This window comes from Eptatretus burgeri, chromosome 14, assembly GCF_056783735.1.
Source record: "Eptatretus burgeri isolate ZD-2024b chromosome 14, Ebu_testis_v1, whole genome shotgun sequence".
Taxonomy (NCBI): Eukaryota; Metazoa; Chordata; class Myxini; order Myxiniformes; family Myxinidae; genus Eptatretus; species Eptatretus burgeri.
Window position 1 is genome coordinate 22,463,751 of NC_140974.1, and position 25,223 is coordinate 22,488,973.

At 45.8% G+C, this 25,223-nt stretch overlaps 2 protein-coding genes and 1 pseudogene across 6 annotated transcripts in view; 2 read left to right on the forward strand and 1 right to left on the reverse strand.

Annotated features, from left to right (window-relative positions):
• Positions 1–25,223, forward strand: part of LOC147012777 (tenascin-N-like) — a 342,994-nt gene that overhangs the window by 288,968 nt on the left and 28,803 nt on the right. The window lies entirely within an intron of this gene.
• The window catches only part of LOC147012779 (uncharacterized), a 66,211-nt gene that overhangs the window by 36,179 nt on the left and 4,809 nt on the right, over positions 1–25,223 (reverse strand). For all 3 annotated transcript variants that reach the window (XM_085853963.1, XM_085853964.1, XM_085853962.1), the window contains exons 2-7: positions 6,992–7,108; positions 6,828–6,884; positions 4,774–4,869; positions 4,610–4,666; positions 1,406–1,494; positions 854–960 (exon numbers count right to left, since the gene is read on the reverse strand). In XM_085853963.1, the coding sequence (XP_085710089.1) occupies positions 854–960; positions 1,406–1,494; positions 4,610–4,666; positions 4,774–4,869; positions 6,828–6,884; positions 6,992–7,108 (523 nt within the window). The remainder of the gene's footprint in view (positions 1–853; positions 961–1,405; positions 1,495–4,609; positions 4,667–4,773; positions 4,870–6,827; positions 6,885–6,991; positions 7,109–25,223) is intronic.
• Positions 8,197–24,446, forward strand: LOC147012780 (uncharacterized; annotated as a pseudogene).

Genomic DNA, 25,223 nt, shown 5'->3' on the forward strand with positions numbered 1-25,223 from the left:
GACGCGCACAATAAAATGGCGCCTCGTTGCTTTTCTCGTCACGGGACAAACGCACGTCAGGAAATCCGTGAGCGACACTCCACACCAAGGCTCAGAGACCCAGTGCAATGGCTTCGTGCACCGATCATCCTCACCGACCCGCAATGAAATACAAGAGGCTCGGGTCCAGTTTCACGACTCAACCAAGAGCCAAAAGCCAGCGTCTTGCTTCGTGCGTGTGCTCACCCTGATCTCCCATCTCCCTCCTACTGAGGGAGTGACTGACTAACGTCAACGAAACCACCATTTCCTCCTCCGGGGCGTGGCTTGTTCGCTCTAAACCCAGGAAGGTGGGGCCTCCGCCCGCTCAGCATGACTGGCTAGCCTCTGACATCACGCCCATCAATCATCACTCAGGGGCGTCACTTCACCTGTTGTCACCCTTTGAAGGCTGGGCTTTCCGTCCGCTTGTAGTTATTTTCAGGACGTGTTTCCCCACCTTTATTGTCGTTCTTGAAATATGAAAGCATAGGGAAAAATCACAGAGGGCAATTACATCCTGGGGAAGTTTATTCTTAAACCCTAGCTAATTAACAAAGCACCACCCCCTGTGTGGTGACACGTTACACTTAAGCTTACAGTTTCCCTCCTTAATTACATTGAGATGCCTCCTACACGTCCACGGACCAAACGACTCCATTCAACGCTAAATTTCCAATTAAATTCCTCCATCTACCCCCACAACCCAAGCAATATCTTCAATAAGATGACAAATTTGTGCTTGAATTTGTGATTTGAGAAATCGTGGCATCGATTTAAGTGGACTCATTCATTATTTTTCACCCCACTATAGGTAATCCAATATCTTGCTTACCTCTTCATGCTCCTCAAATTCCTCTTCCATCTTCCTGTAGAAGTAATAGCTGCCAACATCTACAATGCTGTCACCCTCATCATTTTTTCTATTACTGAGAAGCAAACCTGGAAAGATGAAGCAAAATCAAGATAAAACAGATATTGCAACAGAAAAATATCAATGGATAGAATGTCACCGTGTTGAGACGTGTGTGTGTGTGTGTGTGTGTGTGCTGCTCAGTACTGAGCAACAGAGGTTGGTGGTGACTTGGAGGCCGAGGAGTGTGGGATGGATGGACGGATGAACAGAAAGGGGTGAAAGGCTGTTCAAACACTGCTATGGCATTAATGGAGGATCAAAACAAAATGTTTGGAGCACGCAAGGTTATGGTTGCTGCGGTGAGAGGAAAGTCGTTCGTGTCATTGTCATGAGGAACAAGCAGCCACCACCAGCACAGTGAAAAATAAATAAAACAACCATTTTCAGGTGTTGCCTCCAACAAGTGCCAAAACACCCAAATGAACCGAGATAACTAATTTTTTTCAGAAAAGATTCATTTTCAAAACTCACCAGCTTGCATCTCTTCCTCAAGAGATTGTTTTTCACCAGTTATTAGCTCTTCCTCAATTGATTGTTTTGTCAATGGAGGCTCAGCACTCCTGCAAAAGTTAGAAACATTTTTTAAAGCTGCAGCTAAGAAAGTTACAAATCAGAAACAATGTCACAATAAAAATGTAGTCAGGTCGGAGAGAATCAGACTGCATCGGTTCTCGATGTGTTTTCCACATTCAGACAGCAAACAACACCACTGGAGTGCTACCCTTCGAAGTATCTTCACACACAGTTTAGACTTTAGAATGAAGCGAAGAAATGTCACATGGTGAAGTGGGTGTGAAGATCACCAACACCTCACTTTTCTTTCCCTTTGTTGTCCCAAGCTCCCACACTCGCCTCCGATCAGTCCTGACCCACATATAAACTGTCATCGCGCTGTTTGACAGGCATAGTGTAGCAGCATAGCAAACCTGTTGTGCATTTTGTGATACAAGCACCAAATTTGGCACAAATGTACATTAATATGTTGCGAACATTTTCAGATATTGGGCCACTTGAAATTCTCTCTTTATGTCCGCCATATTGGATTTCAAAATGGCCGCCACTTTAAATCTACATTTGCTATTATCTCTGGACGTAATGCAGCTATTGACTTGATTCTGGTATCTAAATGTATGTTTTTGGGGGCAAGGAATCCAATGGTACCATTTTCAACTTAATATTATCTATCACAGTCTGTTATATAATTTTATTTGGAAATTATCTAGGCAAATATTGGATTCAGCACAATACTTTGAAAGAATGTCTTAGTTCTGTAAATGTCTTAGGTATAATACTGACATGCTACATGGTCTAGTATTTGAGGCTAGGTGTACTGGTATCTGAGGCTAGGTATATACCGGTCCTGAAGATACGTGTACATAAACAGTCATGTTAACAAGTTCAGTATTGCCACAAGTACATGTATGTTGTTGACTCATCGTCATGTGCAGTCCCCTTCACACACACAGGGGTGTGTGATGGGCAGCCTTTTTGTACTTGCAGCGTCTCACACACCCTTTCTTGCACTTGCAAGAAACCAGCTCAATGCAGCTGTGAGCTGCCTCAGTTAGCCTGGTCCAGTAAGGTGTGTACTGTCCTTCTCCAGTCCTTGACCAACCCCATTTGGTTGGTGGAGGGAGCTCTGGTGCTGGCAGCAGTATCTGACCCCACACATGTCCACCTTGATACACTGCCCTCTTGACATGTTCCTCCAGAGCTGCCTTCGTTGGAGGGATGAGCTGCACATTGTTCTTCCTTGTGAAGAGTTTCCTCCTGGCCTTGTCAATGTCTGTGCATTTGCTGGTTCGATCATACAACAGGATCACGAACCTCTCGATGATGCGCATTGCATCGTCTGGTATGTCACGAGGTGCAGAGGACAGTAGCAGCAGCGCCTCAGTGAGTTCTGGCAGTACCGTCCAGACTGCCCACGCAGTCTTCTTGCCATGTCTATGAAAACTAGACACAGTGTCGCATCCAGTTAGAGCGTGGAACATTGGCAGTGCACGAGCCTTCTCTCGTCCCAATCCAGCTGCTATTTCGTGTGCTGCTAGGTATCGGAAACTCTGGCCTGTTCCGAATACCAGCCACAGTTTGTCTTCTGGTTGCAACTCCTGTGCCAGGGACACTGCCAGCACCACATCGGTGTCTACAGTCCGGATGAGTATTGCATGGTGTCCATGCTGGACTGCGTGAGATGCATGCAGTAACATCCGACTGTCAGCTTCTTCCTGGTTACATGGGGCGAGTGAGGTCAGATCTGGCAGTAGTGGCTTGCTGAGCACTGCTTCTCCATCAGTCATGACGAGTTGCTTGTCCTCCTGGTCAACCATTCCATGAGAGCTGCTGAGAGGAACCTGAACAGCTCGGTCTTGTTGCTGTCCACTCGTAGGAAGTTCTGCCAGTTTCCTGGTATGGCTGCGGCAGCCACCACACGTCTCTGCACACCTTTTCCCCGCTTTGCACGTGTACTACCTTTCAGTGAATCAGCAAGGTAAATATCCCAGACCAGATCCAGGCGTGACACTGTTTGCAGCTTCGTGGACATATATGGGATGAAGATCTGTTGTGCATACTCTTCAAAGGTCTTTGATGCAAAAGATGGCTTAAAGGGTCTAGGAAAAGGGGATTATGCATGTTTGGTATTTATTGACAATATGAATGTAATGTTACATAAAATATGCATATGAAAAACACAAATGAATGGGTCACTTTGTTTCCTCATGGGATATGAATTTATATTTTAGACTGCCAGTATATATGAGCTTGTCTGAGTTGTTACTAGTCATTTAGTATAGTTTTTTTATTTATTTATATTTACAGAACTAAGACATTCTTTTCAAAGTATTGTGCTGAATCCAATATTTGCCTAGATAATTTCCAAATAAAATTATATAACAGACTGTGATAGATAATATTAAGTTGAAAATGGTACCATTGGATTCCTTGCCCCCAAAAACATACATTTAGATTCCAGAATCAAGTCAATAGCTGCATTACGTCCAGAGATAATAGCAAATGTAGATTTCAAGTGGCGGCCATTTTGAAATCCAATATGGCGGACACAAAGAGAGAGTTTCAAGTGGCCCAATATCTGAAAATGTTCGCAACATATTAATGTACATTTGTGCCAAATTTGGTGCTTGTATCACAAAATGCACAATTCTTTTGAATATTTGGGCTAAGCCGCCCCACTAGCAGGGCGATTCATCGGTGGTTGTGCTGTCCCTCGGTTTGCCGTTAAACAGTCTGCTGGCATTAGTCGGTGGACGTTAAAGACCCGACAGTGTCCTATGCGATGGGTGAGCGAGCTATCGCAGGCTCCCTGAACAAATTATAAATTCCTGCCATAACAAAGAAAGTTTAAACAACTCGAAACTACGGATTACGATGGTGTTGAAATCTGAGTAAGAAAATGTTTAATTTCATTAACTTTAAGCAGAGGTTCAAACCAAAGCATGCGGCGCAACTTTGCAGCGAAGCGAGAGTGATTTTGTCTCACGTCAAATACAATGAGCGACATTGGCTGGCAAAGGTGATGTAAGCTGAGTTCCAAGAAGATGGAAGATGACGTGAAATACGACAAGTTTAGCTTCAATAACTTTAAAGAAATAACGATTTCTATTTCGATCACAATTCATGTCACGACATCCCGAAGGGAGATTTTCTCGAACTTACATGGGATGTGAAACGTCATCACAACACTTCCCTTTCTTTTTTCTTCTGAACAAGCACCTAAGATGAAAAAGATTGAAAAGTCAATTTCTTGTACATTTTCTGAACTCGATATTTCCAAAAAAGAAGTTTGAAAAAGTGTAGAGGGAGAAAATAAATATATTTACTTTAGACGTTCCCAAAGAGTAGTTTTCCGTTTCTTTGGTGGTGACTGGTTCACATCAACGTCTTGAGAACCACGAGACTCGTTCATCTTTGCTTTCCTGGAAAACAACACCATTTAAATCCACAAATTGCTACAAATCTGCTAAACCGGATACCATACACATTCTGTATTTCAACAACTGACACTACAATACCCTCTCCACCAAACTCCACATGAAATAAAACAAGGAACTGATACTCAAGGTCTCCCTCCTTTTGGGTGGGATGAGGAAAAGATCTGTGTAATCTGAAAGTTAAATGTTGAACAATTTTTGAAATATCACGCACACAAGCGAAGATACTGAGATGGTTGTCATGGTAACATAATTTAGCCAATCAGAGCCATGATTTAATCAGGTTGAGATGATGTCATGAAGAATAGATATCTGCAATACGAGAGCTAAATGATCAACTGTTTTTGAAAGATCACGCACACAAACATACATGGACGGATGATCGGTCGGTCGGATGGAACGGAGAACAATCAACTGACTAATTTAAATCATGTGGTGTTCATGAAGAGTAAACGTGTGGAGTAAATGGCTTCCGTGTGTGTGTGTGTGTGTGTGTGTGTGTGTGTGTGTGTGTGTGTGTGTGTGTGTGTGTGTGTGTGTGCGTGCGCGCGCGCACACATATATGTGGTATTGGATCAATCTTTTATTTACCCACAAGACACATTGAGACATGTTGGACACAATTCATGTCACGACATCTCTTAGGGTATCTCAGAACATGCCAGATTAGTGAGAGGAGTCCTGCTCAAAAGTGGGAACAGTAAAGGGATACTCCTCACCTTGAAAGAACCAAAACAGACAGAACGGAAGGCGCTAGACACACTTGGGTACTGTGTCCTGCATACTACCTGGGCTTTTCCGAAAGGATAGGCAGGACAGTCTGCAGTGCACGGACTGGTGTAGCCTACAAGCCTCTACGCACCACCCGTAATGTCATTTCAAAACTAAAGGACCCAATACCAACTGGTGATAAATTTGGATTACCACCGTTCAGGTACGTGTGGAGATTATCACCATCTGGGCATAACCGCCGTCCACATACATTTGGAGACAGAAAGAGAAAGGGGTGTGGGAGGATGCTGCACTGTAGTAGGAGGGGGTGGAGCAAGGATGGGACAAAGAGAGAGAGAGGGGGGTGAGGTCTTGGGTGTAGTGGGGGTAGGGGAGTTAGCAGAGAATATGTTATACTTTATAAACAACACCACCAATGAGACACACACACACACACACACACACACACACACACACACACACACACACACACACACACACACACACACACACACACACACACACACACAATTGTCATGTGACAGGTGGAAAAAATTTGGCTCTGTAATTGAGAAAACACGTGAATGTGGTGAACGGCTCGGAATTCGGCTGTTATCAAATGTATTTTCCTTTGTAACTCACAAAGAGAAACCATGTAACCTTTGTAAAGGACATCAAGTCATATAAAACAACCAATTGCTTTCGAAATAGTCACGAGGACGTGTCCGGGTGGTGTTTGTCTCCGGGTGGCTTGGCTCCAGACACGTCCAAGCCGTGTTTGGCTCCGGACATGTCTGGGCAGTGTTTGTTTCTGATGGTGTTTGTCTCCAGCCAATCCTTCTATTGAATGGCAGGAATGTGTAATTTGTTCTGGGTACCGGCAATAACTCGCCAAAGCTTCGCAAGAGACATGATGGGATATTTTACGTCCACCAACGCTGGCAGATGGTCCTCTAGATCCACGTGCTTTGGTGGGACGCCGCACACATCGATGTCTCACCCTTCATGCAATAAACCAGGATGAACATTAATATCAGGATCAAGATTGCCACCCCAGCGAACCATCTCGATTAAGGAACCTCAAAGAAATCCCACAGCCATGAAACCTCTAATCTATAGTGGAGTAAAAAATGAAGGATCATCACGTGATCGTGATACGACAGGAATAACGATTTCTATTTCGTTCACAATTCATGTCACGACATCCCGAAGGGAGATTTTCTCTTACTTACATGGGATGTGAAACGTCATCACAACACTTCCCATTGTTTTTTCTTCTGAACAAGCACCTACGATGAAAAATATTGAAAAGTCAATTTCTTGTACATTTTCTGAACTTGAAATTTCCAAAAAAGAAGTTTTAAAAAATGTAGAGGGAGAAAATAAATATATTTACTTTAGACGTTCCCAAAGAGTACTTTTCTTTTTCTTTTTCTTTGGTGGTGTAGAAGGTGGTGGTGACCGGTTCACATCAACAGCTTGTGAATGAGGTGACTCGTTCATCTTTGCTTTCCTGGAAAACAACACTCTTCTTAAAACCAGTAAGACCAACCCCTTCAGATCCCTTCAACACTTTAGATCTTCGAGACCCGTTAGACTGCGAAGACCACTGGACCCTTTAGAGTTTATACCTTTAGATCCCTTCGACCCCAGAGATATTTACACCTGTGAAGACCCTTTAGAAGCTTCGACCTTTTAAAAAAAACATTTTAGCACCTTTTCAGCCTCTTTTTTACTTTATTTTTGCATACCTAGTCGAGGCTCGTGGAAGAAGTAGTGCACTGAACGGATCAGGACGTAACATACAAAAACAGGACGCAAAACACGCATGCATGGGGTGGAGAAGTTGGACACAGAGGAAGAATGGGATGGATGAGATGAACACACAAGGAAGCTCAAAAGGAGGGAAAACTGGAAAATTGGTAGGTTGAGGGTTTGGCTGGAGTTAACAAGGGTAGAAAATATCATGGATTTGGATTGGGGATGATCTGAGATAGTGATGAACAGCTGTCCTGAAGACCTGGAGGGAAGAATGAGATTGAAGAGGATGTGAAAGTCGATTCCTCAGGTGGGAAAACGAGGAACAAATGAGTGGAGGAGAGCAGTGATACTGGATTTAGGTAGTTTCATGAGAAGGGGGTTGCTGGTGAACTGTGTCGTGGAGAAACCTGGAGGGGGGGGGGCAAAGCACAGAATGAGCAGAGGGGGCAAGACCAGAAAGGAGGTTGTAGGTGACAAAGAGACCACTGACCTGTCGGTGATGGTGAGGTGACAGGCCCATCGACTCAGCCTCATCGTGGGAGATTCCAATAACTGTTAAGGTCTTCATTTCCACAGCATCAAGCTGAGCAAGACGTGAGGCAGGGGAGCCAGCCTAGAGAGGAGAGCAGTCCTCCATCAAGCTGCGGATGAGGATCTTGTTGGTGGATAGGAGTTCAGGTGTGCCAAGGAAGGATGCCATAGGATGCCGAGTCAGCAGCTGGCTTTGGAGGACGATTTTGAAATGTGGTTTGCCCAAGAAAGATCATGGCTGAAAGTGAGACCCAGGACTTTGAATGACTGAACTTCCTCAAGAGGATTGGTGAGAAAGTAGGTAAGAGGAGGGTTTGCCAGACGGTCCTTTCGGAGTGAGAGATCATGAGAGTGTGAGATTTGTCAGGATTGGAAGACATATTCCAAGTGTTTGACTATCTTGTGATTTTGTCAAGGTCTGAAGAGAGGGAAGAGGCTGCAGCCTGCCTGAAAGAAGGTTGACTACAGATGTCACGGCAGAGGAGGGAGTGATCAGCAAATAGATAAAGAGGATTCTTCCAGAGAGTGAGAGAGATCATTATGAAGATCAGGAATAGGATTGGGCCAAGAACACTACCTTGAGTACTGCAGCCATTAGTCTGGGAGCCCATGGAGATTTGTTTAGCATTGCGAGTACAAAAGGTTTCAGGCTTGCAATAGGATGGGATACAACATGGGACCCTCAAACGGGCATTCTTAAATTTCATCCCCCGTACCATTCCTGGGGGCAACCACTTAAAGTACCCCCAAATTCAAGTTTAATTAGCATGATTGAGTATGTGAATGAAACCAGTGCCAAAATGTTCTTCGAGAAAGTAGAAATAAAGACCTGCCATTCTTAAGTGTCAACTCCTGTACTTAGCCGACTTAAGAACGCCCCTAATTCGCGCTAATTACCACGTTAATTAGCATGATTGAGTACAAAAATGAGACTTGCACCAAAATATCCAGTAGGGTACCCTGACTAAGTTTCGGCCTTTCTTAAGTGTCAAATCCTGTACCAAGTCCAGTTAAGAACGGGTCAAAGGTCAGGGTCAGTGCTGCCGGGGGGGGGTTAATTAGTATAATTAGGTACATGAATGAAACCAGCGCTAAATTGTTCATCTTTGTGGTGAAAATCAAGATCCGCCATTCTTAAGTGTCAACTCCTGTACTTAGTCTACTTAAGAATGCCCCTAATTAGCGCTAATTACACGTTAATTAGCATGATTGAGTACAAAGATGAAAGTTTGTCTAAAATGTCTCTCAGACCACCCTGTCCATGGATTGGCCATTCTTAAGTGTCAACTCCTGTACCTAGTCCACTTAAGAATGGGTCAAATGTGATCATCTCATCCTTTATCATGTTTATAAAAACATTTTTTAATCCGCAATATCTATCTCTCGGCCTGATATCATTTAATCGATTTACCGGTGCTTTAATTTACGCCATGTCCTAATTAAACCTGGTAACACAAGAAATTTCATTTTGCCGATTGCAAAAACAAAATGTTTCCTTTAAAAAAACCTTTCCCGAACATTGTTCTATCCCAAATAATATTGTCTTTTCAGATAAGTGACAATGGATACGCAAGACCCTGAATGGTCTCCTAACATTGCCAGGACTGAGACCGCAAGCCCAGTTCCGACACCTCAGAGACGCTGCATCCTTCATACGCATCAGAGTTCGGGGAAAGAGGCCATGCCTTGAAGCGTTACCATTCGGTGAACAACAATGGACCACAGTACAAAAAGCTGCATCAAACAGGCGTAAAAAACGAAATTTCGAGAATTCAGTCTCCCACGATGTCGTTCTTCATCTACCTGAAAGCCCAGCGGAAAAGGATGGATATCGTGTTCGCTGTTATAAAAACTTTACTGCAGTTTCAGCCAGCCAGTCACCTGTCGACATTGGTGACACTGCGAGTTCCTCTACGACAACACATTTACGTTCTGCAACCGCAACCTCAGATGAAAAGCCATCCACTTCCGGTATATTTCCACCGCAATGTTTGTTTTGTGGCAACACAAAAAAGCGCAAAAAGGGTGGGCTTGAAGTTGCTGGCGCTTGTGAAACTCTCGAGGCGAGCCAAAGCATTCAGGAGGCGGCTTTGGTATTAAATGATGCTAAAATCTTGTCTAAAATCAGTGGCATTGACCGTGTCGCTAAGGAAGTGAAATATCATCACTCTTGCAAGAGTTCATTTCTGATGTCGGCAAACAGAGTACGCGATCGTGACAGGAAGAGTGCTGAAAGTCCATCGACCAGGACCACCAACCCGTCAGCTGTTGATGATATTCAAGCATATGTTGAGCAATCTGTCCTCAGAAATAAAAGGCCCGAACTCCTTACATCCGTGTATGCGAGGTATTTGGACTTGTGCAATATATCATTAGAAACTCCTCTAAATAACACTCAAAGCCTAATGCGGAATTTGAAGGGAAAATTTGGTGACAAATTAAATTTCAAACTTCACTCGGAAAGAAATTAGGATTGATAATGTACAGTTCTGAAATGTCTGATGACGCAGTACGTGTTGCATATGACTATGCTTCCGATGATGAACAAATTGTGACTAAGGCCACTCTGCTACACAGGAAATAACTACTTGATGTTCAAAAAAAGGATTTGTCCGAAAATCCTACTTTAGATGACATAAAGGGAGGTGATGTATCCCCCCCCCACTTCTTTTATCTACTTTCTTCACCACCTTGTACTGTGGACAAAATCCCACAAAATGTACCGATTATGTCATGCGCCGCGTTAAATCATCCTGTGATGATGCCCTCTTCATTACTAGGAGAGGTAAAGTCAAACCAGCAGAGCAAGTGGCACTGGGTGTCGCTGTGAAATTTGTCACAGGTAGCAAAAAGGTTGTGCAGGTGTTAAATCGATTTGGGCACTGCATAAATTACAACAGCTTAGAGGAATTGGAAACAGAAACAGCAGAGCAACTTCAAGAAAGGCGACTGTCCTGTCCTGATGGAACCATCAAAGACAAGCCAATGGGTGTTGCATTTGATAACCTCGATGAGTTGACAAATACATTATCTGGTGCAGACACACTGCATTATTCGGTATCACTGGAATCCTATCGTAAAAACCAGAAATGACAGTTTTCAGTTACAAGCACGTAGATGTATTCAACCTCCCTGATGTCAGTGGTGCTGCAAGAAACTTGGACCTGATGTGGATGATGAGTCATGCTCTAGATGTTGGCAAGGTTCCAATGTGGGTTGGGTATAATGCCAAAAACTACGAAGACAAGCTGCCAAAACAAGAGGTCAGATACATGCCCAACCTGAGACAGCCAATCACTAGTCTTGACGTCATACAAGAGACGCTCATCACAGCCCAAAGATGTGCCAAAGAGTGTGAGTAGAAATTTGGAATGGTCATGTATGACCTGAATGCGGCAAAACCTGCCATGCAGATTCAAGCCACAGAAAAGCCCCAATTTGATGACGTCTTCATAATGCCAGGTGTGTTTAACATTGAGATGGCATTTTTTAAAGCTGTCGGGAAGATCATCTCTGATTCAGGAGGACCTGACATGCTAACTGATACTGACATCCTAGCCCCAGGGTCACTGAACGGCTTCCTATCAGGAAAACATTTTAATCGCTGTAAAAGGTTGCATCCAATACTAGCCCTTGCCTTTGAGATCCTCCACTTTTTGGCATTCATGAAGACCTACGAGGAAAAGGATTGACTAGAGGAATTCATCAACAGTGTACACAGTGGTGAAGTTGCACTCGAGTCAATATGTGCATCAGATGTCTCCGTTGCTGGAAAAACTGCTTATACCAAGTACACAGACGAAACAAAATCTGGAACACATGGCTACACCGCTCAATTTTGGATGATGTACATCGATTACATTCGTCTTTACCACAACCTGGAGAGAGCGATCAGAACAAATGACATAGATCTATACATCTTCACACTGACTGCAGTCATAGACCTCTTCTTCGCTACAAACCATGTCAACTATTGCAGATGGTTGACAAAATTTCAGCTTGACCTGATGAATATCGACGAATCGCACCCCGGACTCCGAGAAATTCTTGAGAAAGGTGCGTTCACTGTCCGAAGAACTGACCATGCTTTCAGCCGTGTTCCTGTCGATTTAACTCTGGAGCAAACGGTCAACGCTGACGCAGCGTCTCGCCTCACAGGGATATCGTCTGCCACAAATAGTTATACTGCTCGTTTGAGATGGATGGTCACAAAATCTACCAGAGCTTCTTTCATAAGCCTCGTGCAAGAGATGGCAGGTTTGATTGTGAATGATGATGTTGCTGCAGAACTCCGACCTGCATGAATAGATCGTGATATGTGTGACTTGAAGAAGGTCATGAAACAAATAGAAGACTTTCGCAATCCCTTTGAGATGGAAATCGATACAGAAGCATCACAGAAGAAACTGTTCAACATTAACACTGGGAAGGCTACCAGTGATGAGATTCGTGAAAGTCTGCTCAGAATTCCAAAAGAGGGACAGGCATGCCACCAAGATTTCCTGAATGCCTGCATTGCTGATCCCAACAGGTTTGAAGAGAAGATAACAAAGGCAAAACTGAAGACCTTTTCAGATGGATGTGCAAAGAACTGAAGAACAGAAAACAAGAAAATATCGGAGCTGAAGGGTACTAGAGATGTGATGGGCTGCCTTGTGGTACTAGCCACCAAAAGGAATCTGGACTTGCCGTTCATTTTTGAATATCCACTCACACCAGTCCCCTTGTCAATGTGCAGTACAGATGGAACTATGGCAAAAACAGAAAAAAGTGCTCTCTTCAAATTACTGGAGTCAAAGGTGAATGATGCCGAATGCAGTCCTGCATTCAAACGTGCTTGCATTATCGATGGCCCATTTCTTCTCCATTCCCTACCACCAAATCAGCCAGCCACCTATGGGGGTCTCGCAAGAAGCATACCGATTCAAACAGTGGCGCTGTCGAGTGTGGAAGTTCATCTAGTCTTCGATGATTACCCACAGCCATCTTTGAAAGACATGGAACGGGAAAGGAGAGGAGCAGATGACCGCGAGTTTTTGATAACTGGCCCAGAACAAAAACGACCGAAGGATCTAAGCAATGCCCTGAAATCAAGGTCATTTAAGAGACAGCTCCCCAAGTTCCTAGCGAGAGAATGGCAAGACCAGGAATACAAACATCATCGGAAGCCGTCAGCTCTATCTTGACATTCCCGGAGAATGCTATCACTACGAAGTCGTCGATGGAGTTCTCAGACGTGATTCCGTTGAATACCTTAGAAACCACCACGAAGAGGCAGATACGAAGATATGTCTCCATGCAAAATCTGTGGACAGTACTGAGAAACAAGGGGACATAGTCATTCGTGCGTCAGATACAGACATAGCAATCGTCATGTTGTATCACTGTAGCAAGTTTCAGTCACCCTCGTGGATGGATGTTGGTACTGGAGCCAAGAATTGTGATGAATGATGATATGACTGGTGGTCACATTTGAGCCATAGTTGAATAATCAATAGTCAATAGTTGTAATATTAATCAGCTGTCAGGATTCAAACCTTGCTTTAAGATGTTGCTTTAAATGTTTCATGTTGCCCTAACTTTTTTGGACAGCCTTTATCACCCTTCCTGTTTTTTCTGCAGCTGCATGTCCTTGGAGGGAACTGTTCCTTCATTGTATGCTGACATCCCACACATTCCTGTTCTTAGTCATCACCAAAGTTTTGCCTTTGCTATCAACATGTGCCAGTGCAGGAGGCTTAGAAAGTCATTAGTTTGCAAGATAAACTGTTGGGTTGCATATCTGAGAATTGACCGATTCAACTTCCCCTAGGGCCCGAAGGAGGGGGGAAAGAAGCCCACTGCTGCATTTATTTCTTTATTTCTTTATTCCTTAGCACACACTTTTAGAATTTATTTCTTTATTTCGTTATTCCTTAGCCCACACTTTTAGTCCACACCCAGTTCTGCTTTTGTGTGACATATATATATATATATATATATATATATATATATATATATATATATATATATATATAATGGTTTTGAAGCATAATCTCAATGTGGTCCAGGGGCACCTGACTGAAGGGCCTTTGCGCCACATTCCACATGCGTGTGGTCTTCCAAAATAAAACGTGTAATTCGAGGACCCTCATCCGACTATGTCATCTTACTCGGCCGGGTGGAGAGTCATAACATTTGGTGACGAAGATGGGATTCGACTGATGCTGGCGGTGTGGACGGCGGGACTCCACTTGGTGTACAGCGATCGCAAGGGTTCAGCTATAAGGTACGTGACGATCGCACGTAGGGCACCTAAAATAGGTAGCCCCAGTTAGACGACCGCTGTAAACTTGGTGGGCAGAGCCCCGCCGGACGCAGCTCCAGGATCTGTTCGAATCAAGAACTGTAACGGTAAAACATATGAGGTGATTCGAATGCGGTTTGTCTGAAGAGCACAAAGGGGGGGCTGTCAGGCGATGTTGTTGGAACCTGGAAGGATAGAGGATAAAGGTTATCCATGTGAAATAAGGAGGGAACAGGTTGGAATCCTGTACCATATAGAGGGAAGGTTAGTGGCCTTCATTGGGATTTGAGGCTTAAGGCGATTGTTTAAAAGGGATTTTGGTCCCGAAGTAAAAGGAGAAGCGATTCACAGCTACCAGGCGGTTGATAAGATAAGAACATAAGATGGGGAATAAATCTTCAAAGAACGAGAAGATACTAAAAGGAACAGCATTGAAAGTTATCAGTGAAAAATATGGAATCGATAATGTAAAAGGAATACAGGACTGGGTGAAGTGGACCGCGGGGAGAAAAGATCCCTTTCCGCTGACTGGATCCTTAGATCCAAAGATATTGAACACAGTGAGTGATGCGCTGACAGAGGGCAAAGCAGGAGGCCCGAAACAAAGTGGACAACACTAGAAAGCATTGGCCGCGTGGCTAACGGAGTCGCAAGTTGAGACCGAGCATAGGCGACTAGGACTAGAAGGGACTGTGAACCAACGAAAAATGCAAGACGAGGAATGACAAGGGAAACTAAAGCAGGCGCTAGACCAGCTAACGGAAGTCAAGACACTGGGAGAGGACAAACAGAAGGAACTGGAACAAGCGCTAGCGCAGCTGACGGAGGTCAAGATACAGAGTGAGGAGAGACAGGAGAAGCTGAAACAAGCGTTAGCACAGATAGCAGAAATCAACGACGACGTAGGCCGAAAGACGACAACACGACTTGGGACGACAAAAGGAATTTACCCCGTCTTGGAGACGGAAGGAGCAAGAGGAGGGGCGGACATTCACCAGTTCCCCATGATGCAAGCGGCAGGGGGAGATTGGGTTTGGAGATCATGGACCCCACAAGATATTAGGGGAGTAAAAGCTCGCATGGAAGAATGCATAAAGAAAAACCCTGGAAGGGCAATTCAGATATTACACGATCAGATAAAAATGCAGGGGGCAACCAGGATGGACAAGGGTTTATCTGCACTGCTGTGCTGCTCAGCTCGGTTTGGAGCTCACGTTCGGCAGAATGGGGCGTCAAACGAGAAGGAGAGGAGGATCGCACTTTAAACCGACATTACCCAGAGAGAGCCGACCGAGACGCACAGGCAGTGTACAGGGGTAGGGTACAAGCCCTGATGGAAGAACTTGCGATGGAGATGGCCCCAAGGGTAATGGATTGGCAGGCAATACAGGATGTTACACAGAATCCCAAGGAATCACCTGCGGAGTACAAAGCATGACTGTATGAACAGATCGAGCTGCACTCGGGATTTAATAACATAGCACAGACACCCCTCCATTTCCTGAACACTATGTTTGTCGATGGACTGTGCAACGAAGTAAGGTGAGAGTTGAAAGCGCACATGCCAGGGTGGAAAATGGCTGGAGTGGATGCCGTGTCTGAAATGGCGAGACAAGCCTGGCAGACTCTACGAGAAGAGGAACGGAGGGGAAAGAAAATGCCCAAGCTATGGTTGTAAGAAACCTCGAATTGGAGAGCCGTAAATACGAAGAGAGGGAAGGAAGGCCTCGCTGGAACAATCCAGATTGGGAACCCCGGTATGAACCCGAACGGGACCAGCGGAGACCTTGGAACCGAGAGAACGAGCCGCAAAGCCAGGGAGAATGTTTTAACTGCGGTAATTCGGATATTGGAGCCGGGAGTGCAAGGCACCGCCTAAACAATGAGGCTGGGGCTCACGGCCGCCACAACAGCAGGAGAGACCAACGGCGCCCCATAGAGAACATGAGAGGAGAGGGGAAACGGGGAAAGAAACTATTGACATGAGGATACTGTGGTCGCTCTGCAAAGAGAAGCGTGGAACGTAAGGGAATTGACCACGACCTTGAACGTAGAAGGGAGACAAGTAACATTCCTAGTAGACACAGGGGCCACCCGGTCAACATTAAAACAAGGAGAGATAAAGAACCTGCCACTCTTAGCCGAGTCAGTGAGTGTGGTGGGGGTTTCGGGACGGAGAGAGAATATCCCGAGTTCGGACAAATTACGAATTGAAGTAGGTCCCCTGCGGGGAGAACATGCATTTTTGGTAGCTGAACACACCCCGATGAATTTGTTGGGGAGAGATTTGTTGTGCAGAATGGGATGTACAATAACGTGCAGGCAAGACGGAGTCTTCATAGATGCTCCGCTCGCATTGCAAGAGGAAGTCATGACTCTCATGATGACCGAACTCGGACCGGTATTTTATTGGTTGCGGATCGTGTCACAAGAGGGGAGAGATAAACTGACTAGGGAGTGGGAAAGTGCGAAAAGATTGCGGGATGTAGAGGAATGGTTGCATAGCAACGACATTGAGTTGAAAGAAGTGGAACTGCCTTTGCACTGTACGGTCTATTATGACGAAACAGGGCAAGATTTTGATTACTCAGATAGGGTATATGAAGATTACACCGCCACACGCACTTTGATGACAACCACTCTGTGGATCGGAAAGGAGTTAGCGGCAATGGAGGTGGAACTAACCGCTGAGGAACGTGAGCTAATGAAGCACAGAGAAGGACTTACCCCGCACGTCTCAATGGTGGTCAGTAAAGGACATAGTGCCGGAGAATTGGGAAAAATGATGACCAGATTGAGATGCGCTCCGGAACCACGAGAAAGAGATAGTGAAGCCCGGAACACCTTACGGGCCAGCAGACGGGGGGGGGGGGGGGGGGGATGGATGGAAGGTATGCTTGCCTGATCAGATTTTGACATGTATGCTGGAAAGGTATGAGATGAACAGCGAAAGACCACGTCGCCAGGCCAACAGAGAAACAAGAATGGAGGAAAGATTACAGGAAGTAGCTGTTGAACTATGAACACGACACCTGAATGATGTGGGCAGAGTGCTGGCTGCAACGCCCGTATCCATCCAGATAAAGGAGAGGATACCCGCCTCGAGTGGCTCAATACCCATTGCGCAAAGAGGCCATAGAGGGGGTTGCTCCGGTGCTAGCATCATTGCGCGAGCAAGAGGTGATAATACCTACAAAAAGCCAATGCAACACACCAATCCTGCCAGTGAAGAAGCCCGGGGGAAACAAATGGAGGTTCGTGCAAGATCTGCAGGCGGTGAATAAGTGCGTGAAAGCGTCCTTTCCCGTGGTGCCACACCCTGTTACGGTACTGTCAGGGATGCCGTCCACTGCAACGCACTTCTCCGTGGTAGATTTCTGCTCGGCGTTCTTTAGCATACCATTAGCCAAGGAGTCGCAACACTTGTTTGCCTTTAGCTACGACGGACAACAATACACCTGGACTGTACTTCCACAAGGGTTCTGCAATAGCCCAACGCTCTTCTCGCAGGCTTTGAAGGAAGACTTGGAGGACATAGAGCTCCCGGAAGGATCAGTGATGATCCAATATGTGGACGATCTATTGGTGTGCTCGGACAGTCAGACAAAATGCGAAACAGACACTGTAGCGCTGTTAACAGCTCTTGCCTGAAAGGGCCACAAAGTCAGCAAAGACAAATTGCAGTTCGCACAGCCAAGAGTGACGTATTTCGGACATATACTAGAGCAGTGACAGAGAATCCTAGAAACTGAATGGGTGGAGACAATCCTAGAACACCCAAAACCCACTACATTGCGACAATTGCGGTGGTTCCTCGGGATGACGGGGTACTGCCGGCAGTGGATACCCGATTATGCGGTTCGAGCGCGATCACTGTACGACATGGTAAGGGAGGCAGAAGGGGATAAGATCTCCTGGACGAATGATGCGGACAAAGACTTTGAAACATTGAAACAGGCCTTGTCCTCGGCACCAGCATCGAGACGACCGAACGATGATCTTCACTTCAACTTATTCGTCCACGAAAGAGGAGGGTTCGCCCAAGCAGTGCTGACGCAAGAACATGGATGGAATAATAGGCCGATTGCGTACTACAGTAGTCATTTGGATCCGGTCGCCGCCGCCTATCCCGGGTGCTTACGGACAGTGGCAGCAACACAATACGCAGTAACCGCAATGGCGACGCTGGTTTTGGGTTGTCCACTGACCGTGAAAGTGCCGCATGATGTGGCGGCGCTGATACGGCAAAACAAGACACAACATATATCTGCGGCACGGGCAGTTCAACATGATCTGGTACTTTTGCAGGCAACTAATATAACGATCGAAAGATGTTTGCCACTGAACCCAGCCTCCCTAATGCCAACGGGCGATGAGGGAGAGGCACATGTGTGTGACCGAGTGCTGGTGGAAGAGACAAAGGCTAGGCGCGACCTACGGGAAGCCCCGATCGAGAATGCGGAATTGGAACTGTTCGTAGATGGAGCGGTGAGGAAGAACCGATGGGGAGAAACGATCGCTAGCTTTGCCGTATGAACTGTGAGCGCCACCTTGAGGAAAGAATTGCTATCGAAGGGATTTTCGGCCCAACAAGCTGAGCTGGAAGCACTAATATGCGGATGTGAGCTGGGTGCGGGAAAAACATTGAACATATACACAGATTCCAGATATGCCTGGGGCATCTTACATGATTCCGCCGCCATTTGGGCCTTGCAGGGCTTTAAGACGTCCTCCAGGAAGGTTATTCGACACAGGGACCTGATCAAACGACTGATACAAGCAGCACAAGAACCGCAGCAGATTGCAGTGATTAAATGCAAAGCTCACACAGGAGGGAAAGATGAAGTGTCAAAAGGCAATGAAAGAGCAGATTTGGCGGAAAAGCAGTGCTCGATGAGGAAGAAGCGAACCCGCAATCGACAACTGAAATCTATGTGGAGCAAATGGTAGACGGCCCTCAAACGCAAGAACAGCTGAAAGACTTGCAAGTCTCTGCAACTATGGAAGAACAGGAATCATGGAGGGTGAAGGAGGTGCAAAGCAAAACACACATGGAGTATGGGTGGATGAGCGAAATAGGCCGTTTGTACCCCGGATATTGCTACCGTGGCTCGTCTTCACTGCACATGCGCAGGGCCATATGGGGATAAAAGGAGTGACGGAAATTATTCGTCAAACCTAGAATGCTTCAGGTGTGACGACAGCAGCAACAGAGGTGGTTAGCAATTGTGCGACCTGTGGTAGACATAATAGGAAGTATGCCGCCAAGAAACGGGAGCACACCCACCCCCATCTGGACCATTTCAACACCTACAGATGGATTTTGTAAAAATGCCGGCATACAAACACCACTAATATGTGTTGGTAATCATGGATATGTTCTCTAAGTGGGTAGAGGCCTTTGCCACGACCAACCAGGAAGCTGATACGGTGGCCAAACTGCTTTTACAGGAAGTAATTCCACGATTTGGGATTCCAACACGACTATCATCGGACCAAGGAGGGTCTTTCACGGCAAAAGTGATGGCAAAGGTAGCCGAAGGCTTGGAGATTAACCAGAAACGACACTGTCCGTACCACCCTCAGTCAGCAGGGGCAGTGAAAAGGGAGAACCAAACTCTGAAGCAGACGCTTTCCAAACTCTGCGAGGGCCAGTCAATGCCCTGGCCAGACGTGCTGCCTATAGCGCTCATGAAAATGCGAGCAACAAATAATGCTACGAGGGGGCTCTCGCCCCATGAAATAATAACGGGACGTCCTATGCAGTTACCAGCCTCGGCTCCACCAGATATGGGAGATTGGGATTTGTCATGTATGACTGACGGAATGATGAATTATTGCAGGACACTAACTGCTACCATTAGGACCTTTCACTCACAGGTACAAGAAGCGTCGCCGATACCTGCTGGAGACTCGCTACATGACTTCCAACCTGCTGAACGAGTTTGGGTGAAAGAATTCCTGCAGAAAATGCCCTGCAACCCAAGTGGGCCGGACATTACACTGTACTCTTGACCACGCCCTCCGCCGTCAAAGTGAGAGGTAAGAGTGCATGGATACACCACTCACACTGTAAGCGAGCGCCCAGAGAGGCCTACGAAACTAGGGAACCGGAGGAGGTAACCCCTGCAGAGGTTCCAGCAGTGTCCGATTTAGTATTTTACCGAGATAGTGAAGACGACGATGAGGTAGAAGACGGGATACATCTTCAGGGACCCCCTCCACCGCCACCACACCTGGAGGGAGAGACCCGGCAAGACAGGGTGAGATAGTGCCGGGAGGCCCACTGCAGGCGGAGCCGGGCGCCCTGCCGGACCCAGGACCGGAAGACATAGACGATGGAGATCCTGGAATACCAGAGATAGAGCCGGACGCCCCGCCAGACGCGGAACCGGAACCTGAGCTGGATACCCTGCCGAACGTGGATCAGGCAGGTATAGACTACAGAAACCTTGTAATACCGGAGACAGTGACAGAACCTTTGACGACACAACATGCAACTCCTGGTGCTGACACTACTCCTTTGCGGGGGAGGCCTGTCACGAGACAACAAACTGACAGCCTCAGGCCCCGAGAACCATACACGCCTCCCACACCTCGACCACGAAAGGGGAAACGAAAGTGAATTAGCAGCACCTCCGCAGCGACACAGGAGAGAGGTGACTAGAGGGAAAACGACAGCAAGTACATATGAAAAATTTGGGACAACACATAACAAAGAGTTAGATACGGTAAGAGTCTTTTCAGTTAACCCCAGCAAACCTTTTTTCGTCAATGATTCCACGCCCAATAGATGGAAAGAGGGTACTGATCCAACCTCAACAACTCAAAGAAATACCCTGCATCCTGGCAAATGGGTCTAGTGACTTGGTAGAACGACACAAGGGCCTTAAGGGCATCATATGGTACTACATGATAGCGGAACAGGACCACGAGGTGGCTTGGCAAGTAAGGCAGCAGAAACCCAGACAAAAGGGGTTCAGCACAAAACAAGGATATGAATGGGGCCAGCACGCGAGTCTGATAACGAGAATTCCAACAGTACCAGATGACACCCCATTGGAATACTCTTGCCTCGTTCTTTGGAGCAACCACACAGAACAAGATAATTGGATGCACTTAAAGGTACGCAGGAAGGGGGCGCCAACAAGACCCCAGAATATCTTTGTCGCCCTAACCACAGAGATAGCAAACATTGAGAACCGGAGTGAGTGCTGGGTGTGCCTAAAAACCCCATCCGGCCTCATGACCAGACTTCCTCTTGTCGTGCTACCATTAACCTTCTTCAATCATATCACCAGACCAGTGGAAGGACTCGAAGCTACGACCACAGCCTATGGTTACACACAACGGGTCTATGCAGAGAAAAATCCGAGTGGCAATGTAATGGTGGTGCCATCTCCCCTGTGGGTGGAAAGCACCAGGGGAGCGGTCTGTTTTACAGGACAGGGAGCAAACAGCATGGGGAAGTCAGAGTGTGAGATTCAATTCCCCCTCCCGAAATCGACTGACTAGAAAGTCATCGCTGTTAACCTGGACACACAGCTAGAGGAGCAAGTAACATTCACAATAAAAGCAGCCTTACATCACGACAACGGGATGATCCCGCCAAAAGGCATCCACTTAGTCTGCGGGGACAAAGCTTACCCCTACTTACCAAAAGGGTGGGAAGGGAGTTGTTATTTAGCTTCAGTATTTCCGGATAGCAGGATTAAAACCACTTTTCACCACACCTCTTCACAACCACGGTACCGACGCAGCGCGTCAGGAACGATGGATCCAGAGGGATGGGCCGGTGTATCAACACGTTTAGGAGTTATCAAAGGCACCTGGTGGGAGAAAGCCATTGGCCTTTTCATACCTCATGCCGCTACTATAATTAATAGCATTAGGATAGATCAGCTTTCGCAAGTTTTGGAATATTTAGGTAATGTAACCATGGCTTACTATACAGAATTAACAGATATGTTAGTATCAATGCGCGCTATGGGAATGCAGAATAGAGGAGCTTTAGACATGCTTCTGGCGGAAAAAGGAGGGGTATGCGGGATGATTGAAGGAGAATGTTGCGTCTGGATTCCGGACCCTAAGGACATAACTAATCGTGCGGTGGCCCGAATTAAAAAGGTAGTCGAAGTTCTCACTAGCAATCGAGTGGAACGTGAGGAAGGTTATGCATGGTGGAAGTCGATCTTCCAGGGCTGGGGAGGTTGGTTGTTGCGCCTCATCGGGTCAGCACTGCTAATCATCGTAGTGGTAATTTTTGGAGTATTTCTAATCAAACTTCTTCCTACCATTTGTCTAAAGAAATGCTGTGCCGCGTCACCGCTCACCCAGGCCATTATAATAATTAACAGCGAACTCTCTGATGAGGACGATTCGGCCAGTAATGGGGAGGGGGACGACCAGGGCCTTCAGGAGGGACCCCGGTTAGACGTAATACACGTGGACCGAGGCCAAGGTCTACAACCATTCCTCTTTGTTAAAACAGACAACTAACACAGGAGAGAGTGCATGTTGTTTTGCCTTGTAGCGCAAGACGTGACTCCTGCGCTGGACGTGCTTACACCCGTGCCTTGAGTGTTACTTTTGCTACTTGCTTATGTATAATTATCTCAATGATAGTATTACAGTTGATGCTTACTTAAAACATATTGCATTTAAACATGGTATGAACTTAACATAAAATTTGTATACTACAGCTTAATGGGAGACGTGTGGCAGTGGGCAGGACAAAAGACAACAGAAGCTAACCTGGACCACCGGCAGTTGGGGACTTCTCATTTGGGGAATGTTGATGGCTATCCACGGCATTTGCAAATCCCGTTTAGCAGGCGTGGGGGCCTAGGGGTAGCTGCTACAGGAACCAAATACGGGTCCACTCGGTTGGTGAGTATCAGGTATGGCTGGATATGGTCAAATATGACCAAGGAGGGACTGTGATGAATGATGATATGCCTGGTGGTCGCATTGAATAATCAATAGTCAATAGTTGTATATTAATCAGCTGTCAGGATTCAAACCTTGCTTTAAGATGTTGCTTTAAATGTTTCATGTTGCCCTAACTTTTTTGGGCAGCCTTTATCACCCTTCCTGTTTTTCTGCAGCTGCATGTCCTTGGAGGGAACTGTTCCTTCATTGTATGCTGACATCCCACACATTCCTGTTCTTAGTCATCACCAAAGTTTCTCCTTTGCTATCAACATGTTCCAGTGTAGGAGGCTTAGAAAGTCATTAGTTTGCAAGATAAACTGTTGGGTTGCATATCTGAGAAATGACCGATTACACTTCCCCTAGGGCCCGAGGGAGGGGGGAAAGAAGCCCAGTGCTGCATTTATTTCTTTATCCCTTAGCACACACTTTAATAATTTATTTCTTTATTTCTTTATCCCTTAGCCCACACTTTTAGTCCACACCCAGTTCTGCTTTTGTGTGACTATATATATATGATGGTTTTGAAGCATAATCTCAATGTGGTCCGGGGGCACCTGACTGAAGGGTCTTTGCGCTACATTCCGCATGCGTGTGGTCTTCACAAATAAAACGTGTAATTCGAGGACCCTCATCTGGCTCTGTCATCTTACTCGGCCGGGTGGAGAGTCATAACAAGAATAACCGTAGCTATATTAGCATTACCGCCATCTATGAGTTACTTGGACCTCAGATATGTGCAGCATTGCCAGGATTCCACGCATTCACAGGCAGTGACTGCACTGCGTCATTTGTTCGCAAAGGCAAAGTCAAACCATTTGCTAAGCTGGAAAAGAATAAAGAGACACAGAAAGCATTCCAAAGCATGACGACTGAAACAGAACTGAGTCAAAAAACTCGAAAGACCATGCAAACTTTCACCACAATCATGTATGGTGCATAGGACACCAGCAAGGTGACACTCAATGGTTATCGGTACAAGGTGTTTGAAAAGGGCTATGGACCAAAGTCGACAGCAAAGAACCCCTTGGAGAAACTTAAGGGCATAAACGCAAGTGCCATTCCACCATGTGAGGCAGAGCTCATTATGCATATGAAACGTGCATCATTTGTTGCTCACATGTGGCTGAATGCTGATGTCGCCGAAATCCAACAGCACCCTACAGAATCAAATGGTTGGGACTTTGACAATGGATATTATCAGCCAATTTGGCATGAAGGGCCACAGATGCCAGACATCCTAGTTCCAGAGGAAGATGAGCTCAATGGTGATGAAAGTATCGAAGAGGAGAACATGACCATCTCATCGGATGACGAGTCAGACTGGACACAAGATGATTAAGGAACACGATGCACAACAACCAGTTGGTACCTGTAACTTCTTCAATGTCATCAATACAATCAAACTATAGTTAGAAATAACTCCATAAGTAATTTCATATAATTAATAGTGATCATGACAACTCAGTACCAGTTATCAGCAGTCACGATCACATTTTCGTCCATGTTGTAATTTAGTTTCAAATTTTATGAAACTCTGTTTTCGCATATATAATGTATATTGTTCATTCATTTTATCCCCATTCTTAAGTGGACAAGGTACAGGAGTTGACACTTAAGAATGGCCAATCCATGGACAGGGTGGACTGATAGACATTTTGGCCAAACTTCCATCTTTGTACTCAATCATGCTAATTAACGTGGTAATTAGAGCTAATTAGGGGCATTCTTAAGTAGACTAAGTACAGGAATTGACACTTAAGAATGGTGGATCTTGATTTTCACCACAAAGATGAACAATTTAGCGCTGGTTTCATTCATGTACCTAATTATGCTAATTAAACCCCCCTCCCCCCGGAAGCACTTACCCTGACCTTTGACCCGTTCTTAACTGGACTTGGTACAGGATTTGACACTTAAGAAAGGCCGAAACTTAGTCAGGGTACCCTACTGGATATTTTGGTGCAAGTCTCATTTTTGTACTCAACCATGCTAATTAACGTTGTAATTAGCGTGAATTAGGGGCGTTCTTAAGTAGGCTAAGTACAGGAGTTGACACTTAAGAATGGTGGATCTTTATTTCTACCTTCTAGGAGAACATTTTGGCACTGGTTTCATT